This window comes from Trichechus manatus, unplaced genomic scaffold (genome assembly GCF_000243295.1).
Source record: "Trichechus manatus latirostris isolate Lorelei unplaced genomic scaffold, TriManLat1.0 scaffold00031, whole genome shotgun sequence".
In the NCBI taxonomy this organism is placed as follows: domain Eukaryota; kingdom Metazoa; phylum Chordata; class Mammalia; order Sirenia; family Trichechidae; genus Trichechus; species Trichechus manatus.
The window spans coordinates 22149038-22168415 of NW_004443967.1; the positions used below are offsets into that span (position 1 = coordinate 22149038).

General features: G+C 60.1%; 1 protein-coding gene across 1 annotated transcript; it reads right to left on the reverse strand.

Moving 5' to 3' along the window:
- Window positions 1-215: 215 nt before the first annotated feature.
- Window positions 216-18721, reverse strand: ADAM8 (ADAM metallopeptidase domain 8). The gene is made up of 24 exons (XM_023730068.1): window positions 18586-18721; window positions 17103-17206; window positions 15779-15855; window positions 15456-15534; window positions 15301-15377; window positions 14772-14952; window positions 14500-14562; window positions 14346-14414; window positions 13762-13928; window positions 13495-13576; window positions 13116-13264; window positions 12801-12978; window positions 12369-12458; window positions 12047-12236; window positions 11898-11970; window positions 11393-11555; window positions 11013-11090; window positions 9599-9683; window positions 6550-6664; window positions 5246-5438; window positions 4722-4787; window positions 4405-4458; window positions 1907-2041; window positions 216-1426 (listed from the first exon to the last, which is right to left on the reverse strand). The coding sequence occupies exons 1-24, from the start codon at window positions 18641-18643 to the stop codon at window positions 1379-1381; spliced, it is 2574 nt and encodes an 857-aa protein (XP_023585836.1). The 5' UTR covers window positions 18644-18721; the 3' UTR covers window positions 216-1378.
- Window positions 18722-19378: the final 657 nt, after the last annotated feature.

Below are 19378 nucleotides of genomic sequence, written 5' to 3' on the forward strand. Positions count from 1 at the left end.
TGGATCCCGTGTGAACAGCAGGCCTTACGTGCCAAACTTTTGTTCTGGGCCAAGACTTTATACTAGGAAGATTACAGCCAGAAGCAATGCTCTGGCAGGTTCCCTGTGGACCCTCAAGTTCCTAGCTGCAGACCACCCGCTGCTGACCGCGCTGTAGCATGACTGACTTCCAGAGGTTGGGCTTTTCACACAGTTAATTGTTGAATCAACCCCTCGGTGCCAGTTCTTTGAGTCTTACTAGCCCTCCCGTCCATCTGAACTGGGGTTGTTTAATTAAGGTGGAGAAAGGAGCAAAAAGATAGTTTGACATTATATAGTTACAGTATACATTTTATTTCAGCAAGCATTAAACCCTTAAATAGTATAAAAATAATTGAATTCCCCATTGTGTAATATGTACCCTTCCCCACTGATCTAATAAAAATCTCTAGACATTAAAATTTGGTCAATAATTTAATCATAAATACAGCTTTTTCATTATTAAAGTATAAAAAGCCTCAGCGCTGCTGAACGTGCACCTCAGGTTTGAAGAGAACCAGACAAGGCAGTTGCCTCCCCAGCTTGGCCCTTTAGATAAAGGTGGTGACTCCTAAGCCAAAAAATAGAAAACAAACACTGGAGCTTTTCCTTCTTAAATCTCATGGGAAAGCAGGCTCAGGGTGTAGATACAGTGCTCATGGACAACCTCTTAAAAAGCAAAAACCCTCAGTGCTGTCCCACCTTGGGGCAGGGGGCGGGTGGGGTGCGGTCTAGCCAGGGGCCCTTTTCTGATGATGTACAATGTAAACACATGCCAGGGGTCGGCCCTTCTGCCTGGAAGTAGAAAGTGTTCGAAGACCTGAGAGCAGGTGTGGCGAGGGCTGGAGGAAGGATGTGTTCTGTGCCTCCGAGGAAGGCTGTCTGGACACAAACACACGTCCCAAACAACAGATGATGCTCATCCCCACCTGGCAACCTCAGACACACTGGGCTGAATGTGGCCGGCACTGGTGAGGAGGGACTGGCCATGAGGGGCTGTCTGGCCTCTTAGGTGAAGGTGTTCTGAGGTCAGGAACCAGCCGCCCAAGGCCCAGCCACCAAATCCTGAGCTGAGAGCCTCTTGGTGGTGACCACAGCCACTGCAGTGTCTCTGGGGTGAGGAGAGCAGCCTTGGCCATGGGCAGTGTGGCTCTCAAAAGAAACCACAGCCCTCTAAGGTGGGCACACACCTGGGCCCTGGCTGTGGAGTCCGAGCTTGCTGGGAGCTGCCAACCCACGCAGGGGCGTGCGCCAGGGGCGTGCTGGTGACAAGGCTCACAGTTTTTCAACATGAACAACAGGCAACTTCCAGACAGGTTCACAGATACACGCCACAGTGCTTCACGAACTCCTGGACCCGTCACCTCCTCTGGACGGGGGGCTTCAGGGCAACCTTTGCACCAACCCCCTTGAAGCGGGAAAAGAGAACTGACGTTAAAAATCATCTGATACAAGGGCACAACTTAATCTCATTTCCTTTTACATTTCTTAGAATTTAGATCCCTAGTTCATCCAACAATACATGGCCCTGTCCACACAATGATGGTAACAGTGACAGCAAAATATCAATAGCTAACACATTATATACATAAAGGACAGGCTGTCTACGTATCCCGGCAGGGAACACGCTGCAGAAGTCGCAGCGGGTAGAAGTGGTGTTCACCGAAAGTCCTTAGACGGATTATAGAGCGGAAGCTAAAATAAACCTGTAGCGAATGAGTTTTCCATCCTTTTCAAATCATCATCAAAGTTGATCAGCTGACAATTTTAAGAAGGAAAAAGCCCCACCCTCTCAGGGTAGCTATCTGGCTGGCCCAACAGGGAAGCAACAACTCTGCTGTCCTTGCCCAGATGGACACCGTGAGCCAGGCAGTGGGTGGGGGCTCACCTGAGTCAGAGCAGGCTTGAGCTTGGTGGATGGTGCTGGGGGTGCAGCGGTTGGCTTCATGGCCTGGAAGGGAGTGGACCCTTCAGCACTGGGCTTGGCAGGTGGCTTTGGGGGTGCAGCAGTTGGCCTGATGACCTAGAGGGAGACACACACAGCTGAGGAGGGAGGCCGCCTCACTTGTCCTGGTGCCCTTACCTGGGCACCGTCTCTCCCCACGGCAGCCTTCCAGGGAGCTCCCCCAGCTCCTGGATCGGGTCCAAAATGGCCTGCGGGCTTCTGCCTCTACTGAACATGCCCCAACAGAAAAGCCCTCCAGCAACCGCTGCACACAGAATAAAGCCCACACTTGGCAGAACCAGCCATTCCTGGACCCTCCGGCCTCAACCGCTTCAGCCTCACTGCCCATTCTACTCCCCACAGGACCCCTGGGAAGCTCTTAAATGGCCAGAATTTGGGTCTTTGGAAGCTCAAATGCCAAGAATTGCTAAAACTTGGCATCTCTTTACATTTTAGCTTTCGCAGGGCATGGGGAGCTGGGATCTGGGATAAAGAAGGCAGAGCAGGGGGAACCGCAGCTCTGACCCTTGAGGGCACGTTCGAAGGATATGGGGTGCGCTGTGGGCAGGCCACAGCTGCAGTGTCCATGACTCCCCGTCTCTGTCTCTGCTCCCCCGCCAGCTCACAGCACAACCGCACCATAGCCTTTGAAGTGCCGACCTCCTCACGTTCAACAGCAAACCGCCGCCCCAGTCTGTCAAAACCACTCCTAAAACTACTTTGGCAACTTTGCTGTGAGTCTAAAACTTTCAAAAGGAAAGAGGAGTAGCAAACCGCCGTTAAGGAAACTCGGATGATAATGCTGCAGACAAGCTCCACTGAGGGGGCTCAAGGCAGTGGGTGAAGTGCTTTGTCTCCAAGAATCTGCCTCAAGCTGTTTAACAAGAGGGAAAGACACTGACTGTAAGTGGAGAAGCCAGCAGACACCATGATAGCCAAGTGCCCGAGGCACGCCCCTGGGGAGGGCACCGCGTCACTTCTACGCTCTTCTGTGCTCAGTCCAACTCCAAGAAGACACTAGACAAACCCAAAATGAGGGACATGGGAGAATTCCCGCTTCCGTGTGGGAGACCTGGGTTCAACTCCCAGCCAATGCACCTCATGCAGAGCCACCACCCGTCTGTCAGTGGAGGTTTGCATGTTGCTATGATGGCGAACAGGTTTCAGCAGAGCTTCTGGACTAAGAGTAGGAAGAAAGGCCTGGAGATGTACTTCCAAAAATCAGCCAGTGAAAGCCCTATGGACTACAACAGATCTATCTACAGTAGATCGTGGGAATGGCGCAGGACCAGGAAGCGTTTTGTTCCCCTGTGCATGGGGTCGTGATGAGTCGGGGGCCGACTGGACGGCAGCTCACAGCAACAAGGTCATGAAAGACAAGAGGAGACTAGAGAGATGTGGGATCCAGGAACAGAGAAAGGACATCAGCAGACACCCTGGTGAAATCAGGTCTGTGGTTTCGTCAGCAGCACTGACCAGTGTTAATTCCTGGTTATGTAAGATGTTAGCGCTGGGGGAGGTGGGTGAATGGTACAGGGAACTTGGCACTACTGCGAGCCTTCCGTAAGCCTGAGGAGCCACGTACCTCGAGGGCAGGGGCCCTCCCTGCACCGCCCTCAGTAGACTCTTCACAGATGTTTGGGGAGTGGACGAACGCTTAAGGCCACGTTTTGGAAGGTCTCCCCAGAGCCTCCCAGTAGATGAGACCTCCCACCATCCCTCAGTCCTTACACCCTTCCCAGCCCTCCTCACCTTCCTCACCCGGGCCCCCTCACATCCACCCCAGTGAGAGCAACGAGGATGGCCTGAGGTGGACACAGACTTGGACAGCTGGAGTCCATGCCAGGCCCTACAGGAGGTGATCACACCCCTCCTCCCCACCCCCGCCCGGAGTTCTGCCCATCTAGGCCTTTGAAGGGTACTGGAGGGGCTGGGGGCTGGGGCGGGGCTTCCTAGCAGTCACCCACTCCATCCTGCCCCCAGGGACTAGCAGAGGTAAGCCCGGGGGGCAGGGAGCTCAGGGCTAGGGGATGGTACCCTGACACGGCAGGGGAGGGCCTGGGGGCCCGGGCGGGGCTTCCTAGCAGTCACCCATTCCATCCTGCCCCCAGGGACTGGCAGAGGTAAGCCTGGGGGCAGGGAGCTCAGGGCTAGGGGATGGTACCCTGACACGGCAGGGGAGGGGCTGGGGGCAGACCCCGACACCCCAGGGGAGGAGCTGGGAGATAGGGAGGGCTTGTAATGAAGCCAAACCCGGCCAAGGCTCCAGTCATTCACATTTGAGGGAGGTCTTCTCTGAACCCCGAAGCCTCATGGCCAGGGGAGCTGTCTGGCCTTCCCCCGGAGGACCAAGCCGGGCCTCCCCAACCAGGTGTTCGCACGGCCAGAGGGGCACCCAGGGCAGCCCGGGGTGGTGGGGTGGGGACCTTAAAGTCTCTCACCTGCTTGGGCTTCAGCTCCGGGAGGGGCTTGTTGGGTGGGGAAGGCCTGAGCTGCTGAGAGAAAGGAGGAGGGTCACACCCCCTGACCCTTCAACCCCCCGGCAGCCCTGGGCCCTGGAACCTCAGAATGGCCCCGAAGCTGCCCCTCTGCCTTGCTCCTGGCCCTACTGACAGCTCCCTTGGTGGGAGCTACAGGCCTCCTGAGTGCAGGACCACCCCCCACTCCCTGCCTCCTGCCCCCCATGAAGCAACACGCTCTCAGATGGGCCCTGAATCCAGCCAGCCTGCCCACCTCCTCCCTTCCGAGGCGGGCTCACCTGCTCCGGCGCCTGTTGTGTGTACACCGGAACCGGGAAGCGGGGCCTGGACATGGCGGCGGGGGGCTGCAGGGAAAGGGGCAGCTGTGAGTGCACCGGGCAGCCGGGCTGCCACCTGCGGGGTGCACTCTCCCCGTCGGGTCTCCCAAGCCACCCAGCACTCAGCTCTGAGGTTTCCGCCCCTCCTACAGAGGGTAGGAGAAGCCAGCCATGTGTGTGCATTGGGGGGTCTGCCTCAGCCTTCTAGGGGCTTCCTAGGGAACGAGGGCACGCTTCCAGAACCTTTGAGGGTGGGCTGGGGGACCCTGTCTCTGTATTTCAGCCTCACTAGGCCCACTGGGGGGCCCTGGTGGCGCAGTGGCTAAGAGCTTGGCTGCTAACCAAATGGTCAGCCGTTCAAATTTACCAGCCGCTCCTTGGAAAGCCTATGGGACAGTTCTACTCTGTCGTATAGGGTTGCTATGAGTCGGAATCGACTCGAAGACAATGGATTTTTTAGGCCTGTTAGGGGACATGATGCTTACAACAGGACGTGGCCACTTCGGGGTCTCCGTGGACACCAGGGGTCTAGGGGGCTGGTGGGAGTGGGTGCTCGAGACTGCCTCGGGGGGGCCGGCAGTGGGGGCCGCAGCACTGCTCCTTCCTAGGGCAGCAGTGCTGCCCTTCTCGTGGAACATGGGGTTCGTGAGCCCCGTGGAGGTCTTGGGGGCTGTGTTCCTGGGGAAAAAGGAAAGGCATGGTCAGTGGCGGCCTGGCCTCGGCGTCCCCACCAGGTACTCAGGAGGCTCCCAGTCGGTGGGTGAGCCATAGCACCACATGCGAAGTGGGAAGACCAGGGCAGGGAGGTTCTTCGAGTGCTCGCTGCCCTGGTGGACCCTGGAGGTGCAGTCCAGCTGGGCAGGGGCAGCCCAGCACTCCCCACGTCAAGACGGAGCAGGGCCATCTACCCCGGGCAGGTGTGCCAGGCGTGTGCCAGGTGCCAAGCAGCCCCTCTGTGTGCTGCTATCACTACCGAGTGTGGCAGCCCCATGGGTGGGTGGAGTCCTAAGTGCCTCGGGGATACGCAGGACCTGCTGGGGTTCGCCTGGTGGATGTGGGGGGCTCCATCTGGCCTCTCTTTGTATTTACATCACCGCTATGAGTTGAACTGTGACTCCCAAAAAGATATGTTAAAGTCCTAACCCCAATACATGTGAATGTGACCTTATTTGGAAATAGGGCCTCTGGAGATGCAATCAGTTAGGTTATCAGGTCATCCAGGAGAAGGGTGGGTCCTAAGCCCGCCTCAGCAGTGTTCTTGTAAGAGGAGAGACACACAGAGAGAAGACAGCCACGTAACAGCTCTAACCTAGAATCCGTGAGACAATAAACCTCTGTTCTTAGAAGCCACCCACATCATGGTACTTGGTTACGGCAGCCACGGGGAACTCACATTCACTAACCTGGCATCAGAACCTACCCCCTTCATGTCTCAGAGAGAGGCAGGGGGCCCAGAGCTAAGGCTCTGCTTGCCCTCTGGGGTTGGATGGACCTGAGGAAGCTGAGCTTTCAGCCCCAGGACTGGCAGATGCAGGTGGTCTGCAGAGGGAAGACACCCCTCGTGCTGGGGCCGTGCATGGGGAGCTGGTCCTCACCTCCCTGACAGCGGCGCCAAGCATGGTGCACATACAAACGTACGTGCACACACACACAGGTGCACACACACAGGCATGCATGCATGTGCAAAATGCCCATGCACGCACACGTGCACACACACACGCACAGGTGCACACACACACGCACATGCACACACACACACTGACATCTTGTAATACAGGTGCGTCCTCACCTCTTGCGACCGTGGCCCCAGGCCTTGCGGTAGAAGATGACACCTACCACAAGGAGCAACACGACCACCAGCAGCACCACACTCACCAGGACTCCCATGGGCAGGTTCCCAGATGCTGTCAGGGACACAATGAACTGCTATCAGCCGGGCCGGTGGCTCCAGGGGGCCCGTGAGGGAAGCAGCCCCTGCCCGAGGGACCAGAGCCTTTCCTCATGGCTCCTCCATCACCTGCTCCATGGCGGGGGCCATATGCACAGACCCCACCTTGGCTGAGCCCTCCAAGCCCAGAGCTGGCCACCGAGAACGCCTGCTGCTGAGCTTTCCCCCCAGGAGCTGGCAGCAGCTGCAACAGTCAGGCCCTGTCCAAGATCCCACCAACAGCAGACACAGGTGCGTTACACCAGAGCTCTGGAGTCCCCAGTGGCAGGTTGGAAGGCTGGGCTGCGGGTGGCCCCAGGCCCAGTGATGCCTGCATGGCCAGACCAGGCCCTGGAGGCCATGATGTTGTGGATGACTGCACGCTCAGTGGCTGTCATGGATTGAATTGTGTCCCCCCAAAATATGAGTCAACTTGGTTAGGCCATGATTCCCAGTATTGTGTGGTTGTCCTCCATTTTGTGACTGTGATTTTTCTGTGTGTTGTAAATCTAATCTCCAACTGTGGTTAATGAGGCAAGATTAGATTATGTTAAAGAGGATTAGAATGGGACGTAACACCCTTACTCAGGTCACATCCCTGATCAAACGTGAAGGGAGTTTCCCTGGCATGTGGCCTGCACCACCTTTCATCTTACAAGAAATGAAAGGAAAGGGAACCTAGCAGAGAGTTGGGGACCTCATACCACTAAGAAAGCAGTGCCAGGAGCAGAACGCGTCCTTTGGACCGGGGTCCCTGCACTTAAGAAGCTCCTAGACCAAGGGAAGATTGATGATAAGAACCTTCCCCCAGAGCTGACAGAGAGAGAAAGCCTTCCCCTGGAGCTGGCACCCTGAATTCAGACTTGTAGCCTCCTAGACTGTGAGAGAATACATTTCTCTTTGTTAAGGCCATCCACTGGTGGTATTTCTGTTACAGCGGCACTAGACGACTAAGACAGAATTTGGTACCGAGAGTGGGGTGCCGCTCTAACAGATACCTAAAATGTGGAAGCGGTTTTGAAATTTGTGAATGGATAAAGGACTCAGAAGGAAGTGAGGAGAACTGTTAACATCGGAGACGGTGCAGATGGTGAGAAGCAGCAGCAGAGGACCGGCAGCAGCAGAACTAGGAGACCAGCGCCAGACAGTGCTGGAGCCGACCCATGGAGTGAGAAAGCTGAGTGCCTTTGTGCAGGAGGCTTCCTAGTGGAGTATGGTGCCTCCTGGCACTTATGGGTGGAGCTAGGCTTGCCGACCTATGGAGCAAGACAGCTGAGCGCCTTTTGGCGAAAGTTTACTGAAGGAGTGGGGTGCCTCGAGGCTCTTATTGGTGGAGATACAGAGCTTTGGAACACTTGCCTCAGCAGGGCAGATGCGGGCGTGAGGCCCGAGGGCTGAGAGGCCGAGGAACCAGGAAGCAGATGCTAAAAAGACAAGGAACACAGAAGCCGAGCTGCCTTAGTCTCAAAAGGTATGGCCTCAACCTCTGGGGTTTCAAAGGGTGGAGCCATGGCCTCTGGTGTTTCTAAGGTTGGAGTCGCCACTCAGATGGAATAGGAGAATGGTGCGCCTAAAGCCGAGGGAGCAGAGTTGCTGTCCCAGTGGGCCTGGAAGGTGGAGCTGAAGCGCAGGGCCGAGGGGCCTCCACTTAGAATCTGGAGAGTGTGGTCAATACCTAGAGTCTAGAGGACAGGGCTATTGTGTAAACTGTCTCAGAGAACAGAGAATTATTTTCAAGCCTTAAGGGCTAACGTAATGTGTTCTGCTGACTTGCTTGGTGCCCTGTTATCCTTTCTTTCCGTCCAGTTTCTCCCATTTGTAATGGAAATGTCTCCCTTGTGCCTGTTCCACCATCATACCTTTGGAAGCAGATAACTTGTATTCTAGATTTCACAGATGAAGAGGAATTTTTGGATTTTGGACTTGGAATTGATTTAAGACTTTTGCTATGATATGATGGGGTGAATGTGTTTTACATGAAGCAAGGACATGAATTTTAGGGGGCCAAAGGGTAGAGGGTAATGGATTGAATTGTGTCCCCCAAAAGTATGTGTCAACTTGGTTCGGCCATGATTCCCAGTATTGTGTGGTTGTCCTCCATTTTGTGATTGTGATTTTCTTGTGTTATAAATCCTAATCTCTGCCTGTGGTAAATGAGGCAAGATTGGACTATGTTGAAGAGGCTTAGGGTGGGATAACACCCTTGGTCAGGTCACATCCCTGATCCAATGTAAAGGGAGTTTTCCTGGGGTGTGGCCTGTACCACTTTTCATCTTACAAGAGATCAAAGGGAAGGGAGGAGAGAGTGGGGGGCCTCATACCACCAAGGAAGCAGTGCCAGGAGCAGAGCGGGTCCCTTGGACCCAGGATCCCTGCACCTCAGAAGCTCCTAGACCACGGGAAGATGATGACAACGACCTTCCCCCAGAGCCTGCAGAAAGACAAAGCCTTCCCCTGGAGCTGGTGCCCTGAATTCTGACTTTTAGCCTCCTAAACTGTGAGAGAATAAACTTCTCTTTGTTAAGGCCATCCACTTGTGGAATTTCTGTTATAGCAGCACTAGATGACTAAGACAGTGGCCAGTGGGGAGGAAGACTCTTGTGGCGGTGGGCCACTGTGAAGAGGGCTGAGAACTGTCCTGGGAGCTTCGCCCTGACCCAGCACCCCTCGGTCACCGTCCTCCCGTCTCTCCAGGACACTCCCGTGTAGGGCTGAGGCAGGGGGCACGGGAACTTCAGGGTAAGAGCACCGTGGAGGGCCGTGGAGCCTGTGTTTACCAATGCCCTCAGGGTTCCCCAGGCTGTCAGGAAAAGCGCCAGAACCCAGCGGCTGAGCAGAGGCCCCATGGATGTCACTCCCCCACCCGTGGGGCCTCGTGCCCTCAGGCCGTGTGGGGCCCCCCAGGCCCTACCTGTATGCACGTCAGACACGGGCTTGGCGCAGTCTGGTGGGGCCCAGCCTGGGTGGCAGTGGCATTTGCTCTTGTGGTTGCACACCTGGAGAGACAGTCGGTGGGTGGGTGGAATGGGCAGATGCTGGCACCACAGGGAGCCCCAAAGGCAGTGGGGGCTGGCTCTACCACGTGGAGGGGCAGTAGTCCAGATGCCTCTGCAGGGCTGCCCCTGCCTCTCAGTCCCCACTGCCCCAGTGGGGCCCAGGGGCCCCCTACACCTTGACACCCCACTGCGGCCCAACCCTCCAAGGTCCGGCCCTCTGCACCTTCTGCAGGCCAGCCCCTGCCTCAACCTTGCTAGGGGGTGGTGCACCACCCCACCCTGTGAGAAGCCTCAGGAGGGGAGAGTTCCAGACTCCCTTTCTGCGTCAAGCACTCATCAGCTCTGACTTTCCTAAAGCAGAGTGTGTGGGTCACCCAGAGCTCAAAGTGCAACCTGGTCGCAGAGTGAGGGGCTGGGCTCTGAGGTTGTTTCCAGTTGGACCAGCCAGTTACCACTGTTCCACATGGAAACCGGGAGTGTGTGTATGCATGTGTGTAGTGTGCACGTGTATGTGCACATGTGCAGTTTGTGCACGTGTGTATGTGCAGTGGACACAGTGCATGCGTAATGTGTGCTGTGTGTGTCTGTGCACGGGCAGGTATTTGCACATGTGTAAATGCAGGCATGTAGGTGTATGTGGTGTGTGAGCTTGTATGTGGAGTGTCTGTGCCCACGCATGTGCATGCCTGTGTGTGTGTGTGTGCACACGTGTTATGTGCACATACATGTATGTATGGAGTCTGTGCGTGTGTAGTGTGTTTCTGTGTGTATGTGGTGTGTGCACGTACATGTATGTAGAGTCTGTGCATGTGTTGTGTGTGTCCATGTGTATGTCGTGTGTGCATGTACACATATGTATGGAGTCTGTGCGTGTGTTGTGTGTCTCTGTGTGTATGTGGTGTGTGCACACGTGTTATGTGCACGTACATGTGTGTACGGAGTCTGTGTGTGTGTTGTGTGTCTGTCTCTGTGTGTGTGTATGTGGTATGTGCATGCACATGTATGTACGGAGTCTGTGCATGTGCTGTGTGTGTCTGTGTGTGGCAGGCGGCGTGATGGCTGGGCTCACGAGCACTAACAGGTGAGCGGTGTGGGGCAGGGGCCCTGCATGGGAGCTGGAAGGCCTGGCCCACATGCCAGCTAGCACAATGACCAACCTAGCACTGGTTTTCAGGCATGATGCCAAGAGTGCTGTGCCAGGGGTCAAGCACCTGCACCATGGTACCCGTGGCTGGCCTCCCTCTGTCCACCCAGGCACGTCCCCAGCCCACATGCCTCTTCAAGCCAGGGCAGGCCTGGGGGCACGCTGTTCCAGGAGCCCAAACATACCCCATGGCCGTTGCACTTGGCGGAGCAGTTTTCATATCTGTAAACGTGGAGACCCTGGCAGCGTCCTTCCCAGCAAACCTGGAGGGGTGGGGGTACTCCTTAGGGACCTGGTCTGTGGAGGTGGAGGTGCAGCCTTGTGGGGGGGTTGTGTCTGCCGGCCCCTGCAGAGGCCCTGGCCCTGCCCCCACCCAGGACACGGACCACTCACAGTGGGGAGGTGCGCGCCTTCAGGGCTCACGGTCAGGTACCAGGCTCTTGGGGCTGTGAAGCTGCCCGGTCACCACCACTTGGGGTGCTAAGTCTGGCCCTGGTTTTGCCAGTGGCCCCTGCACACCCACCTGGCTGAAGGGGCCCCTGGGGCAGGTGCCCGCTGCACTCACCTTGCCCTCACCACACCTGGTGCCCACTGGCACAGTCTCGTAGGCACCACCGTCCTCCGTGACGAGTGCCTGGCAGTGGCCAAAGGAGAGGGTGATGGTACAGTAGCTCCGCTGCAGGGGCTTCTGTGCCCCTTGGCAATACAGGATGCCACACGGGTCAACCCTGCAGTCAGAGGGACATGCTGGGACCCACTCAGCACGCACCAGCCCGGCTCGGGGGAACCGGGGCCGCAGCAAGAGGGGGCAGTGGGTGGGGCAGGGCCATTGGTGGGGTGTCCACACTCCCCCCAGCCACAGTGACTCACCTCCCTCCCATGAGCAGCAGGGTGGACCCTGGAGAACAGACTCCTTCTTTGAGGAGTTCTCCCCAGTGGCACCCCCACATGGACCCTGTGCTCTGGCCTGGGGGTCCCCTCTCTGGTGGCACCCCTGCGTGCACACACATGTGTACGTAGGGTGGGGGGGTCCCCTCCTCAGTGGCACCCTATGGGCCCTGCATACTCACTGGCTGAGGTGCAGGCCCTGGCAGCCCCGCGAGAGACTGTAGGAGAAGCAGGTCTCTGTAGCAGCCCGCATACCTGCAGGACCAGGGCAGGTTAACAGGGATGGGCTGGCTGGGTCAGTGGGTTCCGCGTCCCCACACTGCTGCCTCACCTGGCCCCCACAGGTCACTGCAGCGCTGGTTCAGTGTGGGACAGACCCCATTGTGGCAGTAGCCCCCCAGGCAGGGCGTGCCGTTCTCCTGGAAGACGTCCTCTGGGCACTCGGGCTGCCGGCCATCACAGTACTCCCCAAGGTCACACACATCCTTGGGGGCACGGCACAACTCTCCAGCCGGCTTCACCTGCCAGTGGAAGGGTGAGGCCTGAGGTCAGCAGCCCACCATACACTGGGGTCCCCTGTTGCCAGTCAGGGGCTCAGCAGGGGGCGGTGAGAGGTCCTGAGCCTCAGGGGGCAGAAAGCCCACTCAACTCACCTGGCACTTGTGACAGCAGGCACCCTGAGCACACGCAGCCCCCTCGGTCAGCCGGCAGGAGGAGGCATTGCAGCAGGGGTCCTGGCACTCCTGTGAGGGCAGAGGGGGTCATCCATGGCAGCCCCTCAGAACTGTGCAGGTAGGGACAGCAAGGGTCCACATGCTGCAGGGGGTGTCAGCAACCAGGTCCCCCTTCCGGAACCCACCTCCCTTAGGATGGGTCCCCTCTGCTCAGGCCTCCCCCTGGGACCCACCGCCTCTAGGATGGGTCCCCTCTGCTCAGGCCCCTCCTGGGACCCACCTCCCCTAGGAAGGGTCCCCTCTGCTCTGGGCCCCCACCCCGGGACTCACCTCCCCTAGGAAGGGTCCCCTCTGCTCAGCCCCCCACCCCCAGACAGTAGCCAGCAGAGGGCCCACAGGCCTGGGGAGCACCTGGACTGAGCCGCAGTCACACTGCTCCCCGCGCTCCAGGAACTTGTTACCGCACACCGGGTCGCTGACCAGCCGGTGGGGGTCCAGCGTGCCCAGCAGGCAGTCTGTCTGGGGATTTTCCACGAACGTCTCCAGGTCTGCACGGCTGCACTGACTGAACATTCTGGGGAACTTGAGGCTGAGAAGGAGGGGTGCGCTGTCAGGTAGGGACTCGCCACGGGCTGACACCGCCCCCACCCGCCCACTCCGCAGGGCTGCCCCAGGCTGGCACGAGGGCTGGCGATGCCCTTGGGCGGCGGGACTGGGAGACCTTACCCGATGCTGGCCGCCATCACGCAGCCACCGCTGTCCCGGGGCACTGGGCAGTAGCACCCGTGGACGTTCTCGTCATGGTCCATGCCCAGGTTGTGGCCCATCTCGTGGGCCATGGTGGATGCCACGCCAACAGGGTTCTGGCTGTGGTCCTGGAGGTCAGGGGGCAGCGCTCGCCTGGGTCGTCTGGAGCCCTGCACCTGCCCTCCCTGCTCCCAGAGGCTGCTGCAGCCTCGCCCCGATCCTGCCAACACCTCTCCTCAGACAGGGCATGCCCGCCCCCCAGGAGCACCGGCACTGCTGTGTGCCTGGTGTTGGGGTCTCGCCCTCCTGTGGTCCGCTGGCCCCCTCCCTGCTCCTGGCCCGGGGTCTCCCTGCGCACCTGGTTCACGGCTGCTGAGGCCTGGGAGCACATGGAGGCCACCTTGGCCAGGCCCACGGTGGTGCCAGAGAAGTCGACCCCCCTAGCAGCACAATGTCAGCAGGTGAGAGGGGCCGGCCTCCCCACCCCAGGCCCCACGCCTCACCCCACCCTGCACCCCACGCCCAGCCCACCCTGTGCCCCACACCTCACCCCACCCTGTGCCCCACACCTCACCCCACCTTGCGTCCCACGCCTAGCTCCTTCGGCCCCTCTGTCCCCCCTCACGTGATGAGCTGCGCATTGTCGTGGGCGTGCCGCCCCACCAGATCCTTCTTCCGCCAGGCCAGGAAGTTCTCCAGCGTGTGATCAGCCTGGGGGCTGACGCTGATCTTATCTCTGCTCCACATCTCCAGGCCCACTAGGGCCACTCGGAGGCCGAGTTCCTGGTACAGCTAGGTGAGGATGAGAGCCCCATGTCGGACTGGGCCTTGGGGACCCTGTTGGGTGGGGGGCGTCAGGGCCCCCCAGGTGGTTGAGTCTGGAGGTAAACTGGCTGGCAGAGGCAGCACAGCCCCGAAGGTGGGGGCATGAGGGGAGATCGGGGCAGTCTTGTCTCAGTGGCTGATTTAGGGACGGGCAGTCCTCCCTGCCCCCACAGTCCAGCCGACTATTCTAGCTGCTGGCCCGTCTGCTCCCCGCTGCCTTCCTAGGTCCCTTGCACACACCTCTAAACCAGGGTTACCATCAGGCAGGTGGTGCTCCCTGGGAGCGGACCCACTGCCGAGGGGTTCTTGAGCCCCTGCTGGGCAGGAACCCAAAGGCAGCCCCTCAGGGGACCCTCCGCTGTGAGCACAGAAGGCGTGGCCCACCTTGTCCACGTGGTTCACCACCTCCAGCACCCGCCTGCGCAGAGCCTCTTGGCTCCCGAACTGCTGGAACTGGAACACAGAGACCCTCAGGCTGAGCCCGACCCACCCATCTGACTCGCCCTGCTGCCCACCCACCCTGGCCACCCACCCTCACCTCAGTGCTGTCTGTGACCACGTACAGCTCCACGTGCCGGGGTTCTTGGGACAGAGGCCGATCCTGCAGGTGACAAAAGCGGTGAGCCACCCAGCCACTGTGCCCACCTCAGCTCGTCTGCACTTACTGACTGTGTCGGGGAGGTGGACGGCTCAGGGATGCCCAACCCCAGGGCATGGGGACGGCAGGCAGGCACCTGACTTGAGTGGACAGAGAGTCTGGAGACAAGTCAGAGATAGGCTGACACCAAGCGGGCAGGCCTGCTTGCTCACCCGGGGCCGGAAGGCTGCTGCGATCCGGGGCCCCAGGATGTGCTCCAGGCTTGCATTGCTCACTCCACAGGTGCCGCGTTTCTGCTGCAGGTGCTGTGCCTGGTATAGGGCGTGCCGGCCCTCCTCAGCACTGTCCAGGGGCTCGATCAGGTGGACGGCCGAGCCTGCTCGGAAAAAGCCCCTGAGGGCAGAGGAGCAGGTGTGGAGCTGCACAAGGGCCGTGTCCCTGCCTCCCTGTGGGGGTGGGGGAGTGGAGAAAGCCCCTCACCTATCCCAGGTTCCCGATCCACCTGGGCCCAGCAACTCCAGGCAGCGGACACCTGGGGACAATGCCCAGGAGACACTGTGCCAGGACTTGTGAATTCTAGGGGAGCCTGAGCCTCTGCATGCCCCAGTCACAGGGAAGACAGGGGTATCTGCGAGCAGGGCACCAGCCCCTCTTCTCCACCTCAGTTTACCTCTCTGCAAATGAGGCGAGGGCTGGGGCTGACACTCCATGGGTGTCCTGCCCCGGGCCAGTGGCACCCACCTGAGGCCCTCACAGGTGCTGATGCTGGCGGCTGAGCCCTGGTGCCCCTCCACGTGTCCCTGGTAGAGGCAGTGATCCTGCAAGGAGGGTGGTGAGTGGCTTTATGTCCCGGCCTTGCCCTTCTCCCCTTCCCAGAGGCCACCCGGGCCTCGTACCTGCCCTCGTGGCTGCTCCACCACCTCGGAGCCATTGGCGGCTGTGTAGGTCTCTGTGTAGCCCGAGCCCAGCAGATTTCTGGAAAAGAGCTGATCTAGTGCTCTGGGCTGCTGGCCTCCCTTGGCAAGGCCCAGTGTGAGGAGATGGTGGGCCCAGAGCAGCAGGGTGCCCACAACCCCCAGGATAGCCGAGATCCCCAGGGCCCCAGGGTCCCCAAGACACCAGGACCCCCATGACACCCAGGACGCAAGCGTGCGGGGCCGAGGTGGGCCTGCACGCAGGGGCTCTCCAGGTGGGACCTGCGGGCCTCCCCTCCGCTCACCTGTTCTTCCGTAGGTGCAGAGTGAAGTTGTGCCCTCCGGCCCCGAGGACGTAGCTCACGCTCTCCGGGTACAGGCTCTGAGAGGAGTCCTGCAGTCAGGGGCCTGCCCTGAGGCCGCGCCCCGTCCTACCTCTGCGGGGGCTCGGCCAGGCGGGTCCTAGAGCCCAAGGCCACCCCACAGGGAGCAACACAGCCTGGAAGCCCTGAGGACCCTGGAATGGCTGGGCTGGGCTAGACGGGAGCAGGAGGGGGAGCCTGTCCCCAGAACAGACCCAGGAACTCTGCCCAGGGCCTCACTGGGCACCTCAGCCTGACAGGCCTCAGTTTACCCATCCGTTGGACTGCCTGCCACGGGACGGGGCGAGGCAGCTGTGGGGGTCCCGGCCACAGGACGGGGCGAGGCAGCTGTGGGGGTCCCGGCCACGGGACGGGGCGAGGCAGCTGCAGGGGTCCCGGGGGCCGTTTCCGAGACAGCACCTGTCTTTTCACCATCCCAGTAAACACACACACACACACACACACACGCATGCACACACACACGCACACACGCACGCACGCACGCACACACACACGCACACGCACGCACATGCACGCGCACACATGCACATACACACATGCACACACACGCACACACTCACGCACACACGTATGGACATACACACATGTATACACATGCACGTATACCCACACGCACAGGGGTTTTAGGAACTGAGCCCGGAGGCAACCCACAGGCCATTCTTGGTTCCCCAAACCAGTGAAAACCAGTTGCCGAGAGCATTAACATTTGCAACACCCACAGCCTCCTCTCGGTTCCCCAGGCCCCGGGAGATCCCCACCTAGTCCCAAACACCTCAAGGAAGGTGCGTCAAGGCTGACTCACAACAGTCAGCTGTGAGCTGCACTCAGCGGTCGAAGAGGAACTTGGCAGAACAACCCCAGCCAAGTGAAACTGGGGAGTGGCCTCTAAGCCTGCCCGCTGCTGCCCCCACCTCCTTCCCTTTGAGGTCACCCCCCTGGTTGGCCTTGGCAAGAGGCCACCAAGAAAGACAGGACAGCTGGGCAGCCCAGCGGCCCCGGGGCCCACACTCAGCAGATGCTTTGCCTGCAGGGGGGAAGAAGGGGCGGGGGGGTGGGGGTGGGCACACCCAGGAGCGGAGACAGGCCTTCAGGGTCTGATCTCAAGCCCAACTTCTCCCAGAGCCGCATGGGGCAGCCCCACAGGCCAGACCCTCACAGGGAGCTACTGACTCCCTTGTCCCGGATGGAAACCAGGCCTTTCGGCCAGCAAGGAACCCCTGGGCTGCACCACGCCCTGTAGACTTACCCAGCGGGAGGACAGGGCCCGGCGGGCACGGGGTGTTGGCAGGCGCCAGGGCCATACCACCTGAAACCGATCCACGTGGGGCAAGGAGGGGCCGGAAGTTATCACTGTGGGAGAGCAGGGGTCAGCAAGGCTCTGGCCTCTCCTGCCCTTGGATGCTGTCCCTGCCTGTGGAGGTGAGTCGCTCGGCAGTACAGGGACCAGCAACTCAGGGTGTCCCGAACCTGCCCCAACACTGCGCGTCCCACTCCCCACCCATGTCCCATCAGCGCTGACCACAGGAGACGAAGGTCTGACCCCCAGCCCAAGAGGGCTTCCTGTGGTTTTTGCAGGCTCTAGGGGCGGCAGACCCCACCTGAAGGCACTTGAAGGTCCCGGTCTCCTCCGTGTAACCGGAGCCCTGGTGGCGCAGTGGTTAAGAGCTCAGCTGCTAACCAAAAGTTTGACAGTTTGAATCCACCAGCTGCTCCTTGGAAACCCTATGGGGTATTCCTACGCTGTCCTAAACCCGTTGCCTTCGAGTCAATTCCGACTCAGCGATCCTGTAGAACAGAGTAGAACTGCCCCATAGAGTTTCCAAGGAGCAGCTGGTGGATTTGAACCGCCGACCTTTTGGTTAGCAGCAGAGCTCTTAACCACTGCGCCACCAGGGCTCCTACTCTGTCCTATAGGGTCGCTGTTTTTTTTTTGCTGGGGGGTGGTTTTCACGTAGCCACATCATCCATCTCTTCCTGGCATTTTAGCTAGGAACTGAAAGGCCCCACCGCACGTGCTGGAAACCCCCTGCATGTCCAACTACAGATCTGAGGGGATGGAGAGTTTCAGGGCATTCAAAAGACAAACCACCGCTGACGGGCGGTGGCGGGGTCAGGAGGACCCAGGCTCTGAAGGTGTCTTCACTGGGCGGTAATCCTCAAGAAAGGAGAGGTCACCAGGAAAGGCTGCCCAGCTCCCAGCCTCCTGGAGAAGCATCCCCCTAGCTCAGCCCCCTCCAGTCTGGGGTTGGGGGCTACAAAACTCCCATCCTGGAAGCCCCTAGAAGGGGGGGTACGGGGGTGGCAGCTGATCAATCCTCCCTGGCCAGAGACCCGTCTCCATGTGGCCAGACCCCCCATGTGTCCCCAGCCCCTCGCTCCAGCGCACTGCTCCTCGTCACCACTTCCCTGCCGGTCTCGGGAGTCCTGGTAGGGGTGGACGCTCCCCGAGACAGGGCGCCACCGGCAGCGGTTGCAGCAGCCCCAGCCGCCCTCAGCCCCGCACCGTCCTGTCCAGTTCCGTGACCAAGCGGTCAGGGCTCTCACGGTTTCCTTTTGAAGGTTCCGACTCCTCTCCGCCGAGTGGCCACCTCGGCGAGCCTGGTGCCGGCAGGTACCAGTCGGAGCACGCGTGGGGCGCAGGGGAGGCCAGGTAGCCCGGCGCCCCAGCCTCGCCGCTCCCGGACCGCGGCTCCCCACGACCCCGCGTCACGCGGATGTCGAGCACTCACCCTGCAGCCAGAGCGCGCCGGGCAGCCAGAGCCCGAGGCCGAGGCCGGGGCCGCGCATCGTCCGGGACGGGGAGCCGGAAGCGGGGTGCCTGGAATGTTCCGCGGGGCGAACGGGTAAGCGGCTCTCCGCGGGACAGGGCCTACTCCCCGGCGCTCCCCAGGGAGGCTCATCCCCTACGAGGCACCGCCCCGAAGACCAACCCCCGCCCCGCAGCCAATTGGCCCCGCGGGCAAACGGGCGGGGCTGGGCTGCGCGGCCCCGCCTTCTAGACCCACTTCCCCTTCCCAACTCCTTTGTGACCCCGACCCTAGGTGCTGCCGGGCGGGGTGCTGGGCGGGGTACCGCCTTTCACCTGGGGACTGGCCGTGCAGGTCCCTCCCCGTCGCCCCTCCGCCGGCTCCTCGTCCCGGGTCAGGCTATGAGCTGCGTCTTTGGAACTGGGGCGTCCCAGGGGGAGAGGCGTCCTCCGGGAGGGGCGTCCCGGGGGAAAGGGTGTCCTCGGGGAAACGGCGCCGTCTTTACTGCTGTGCGTCCAGCTCTCGGCGGGAGCCTCTCAGCGCGGGAAAGAGCGCACGGAGCTGGGCGACCACGCAGGGCCCCCACACCCGTTTGTGTGGATGAGAGTCTGAGGCCAGGTCACCACACAAGGACGCAGCGTGGGGCTTCTTACAGCTTCTGCCCCAGCCCCCCCTCCTCCACCCTGCCCAGCTCCCCACACCTCTGACTGCAGGGACCCAAGGCCTCTCACTCCTCCCTTCCCCACTCTGCCCCCTCCCCTAGGAAGCCCAGAGC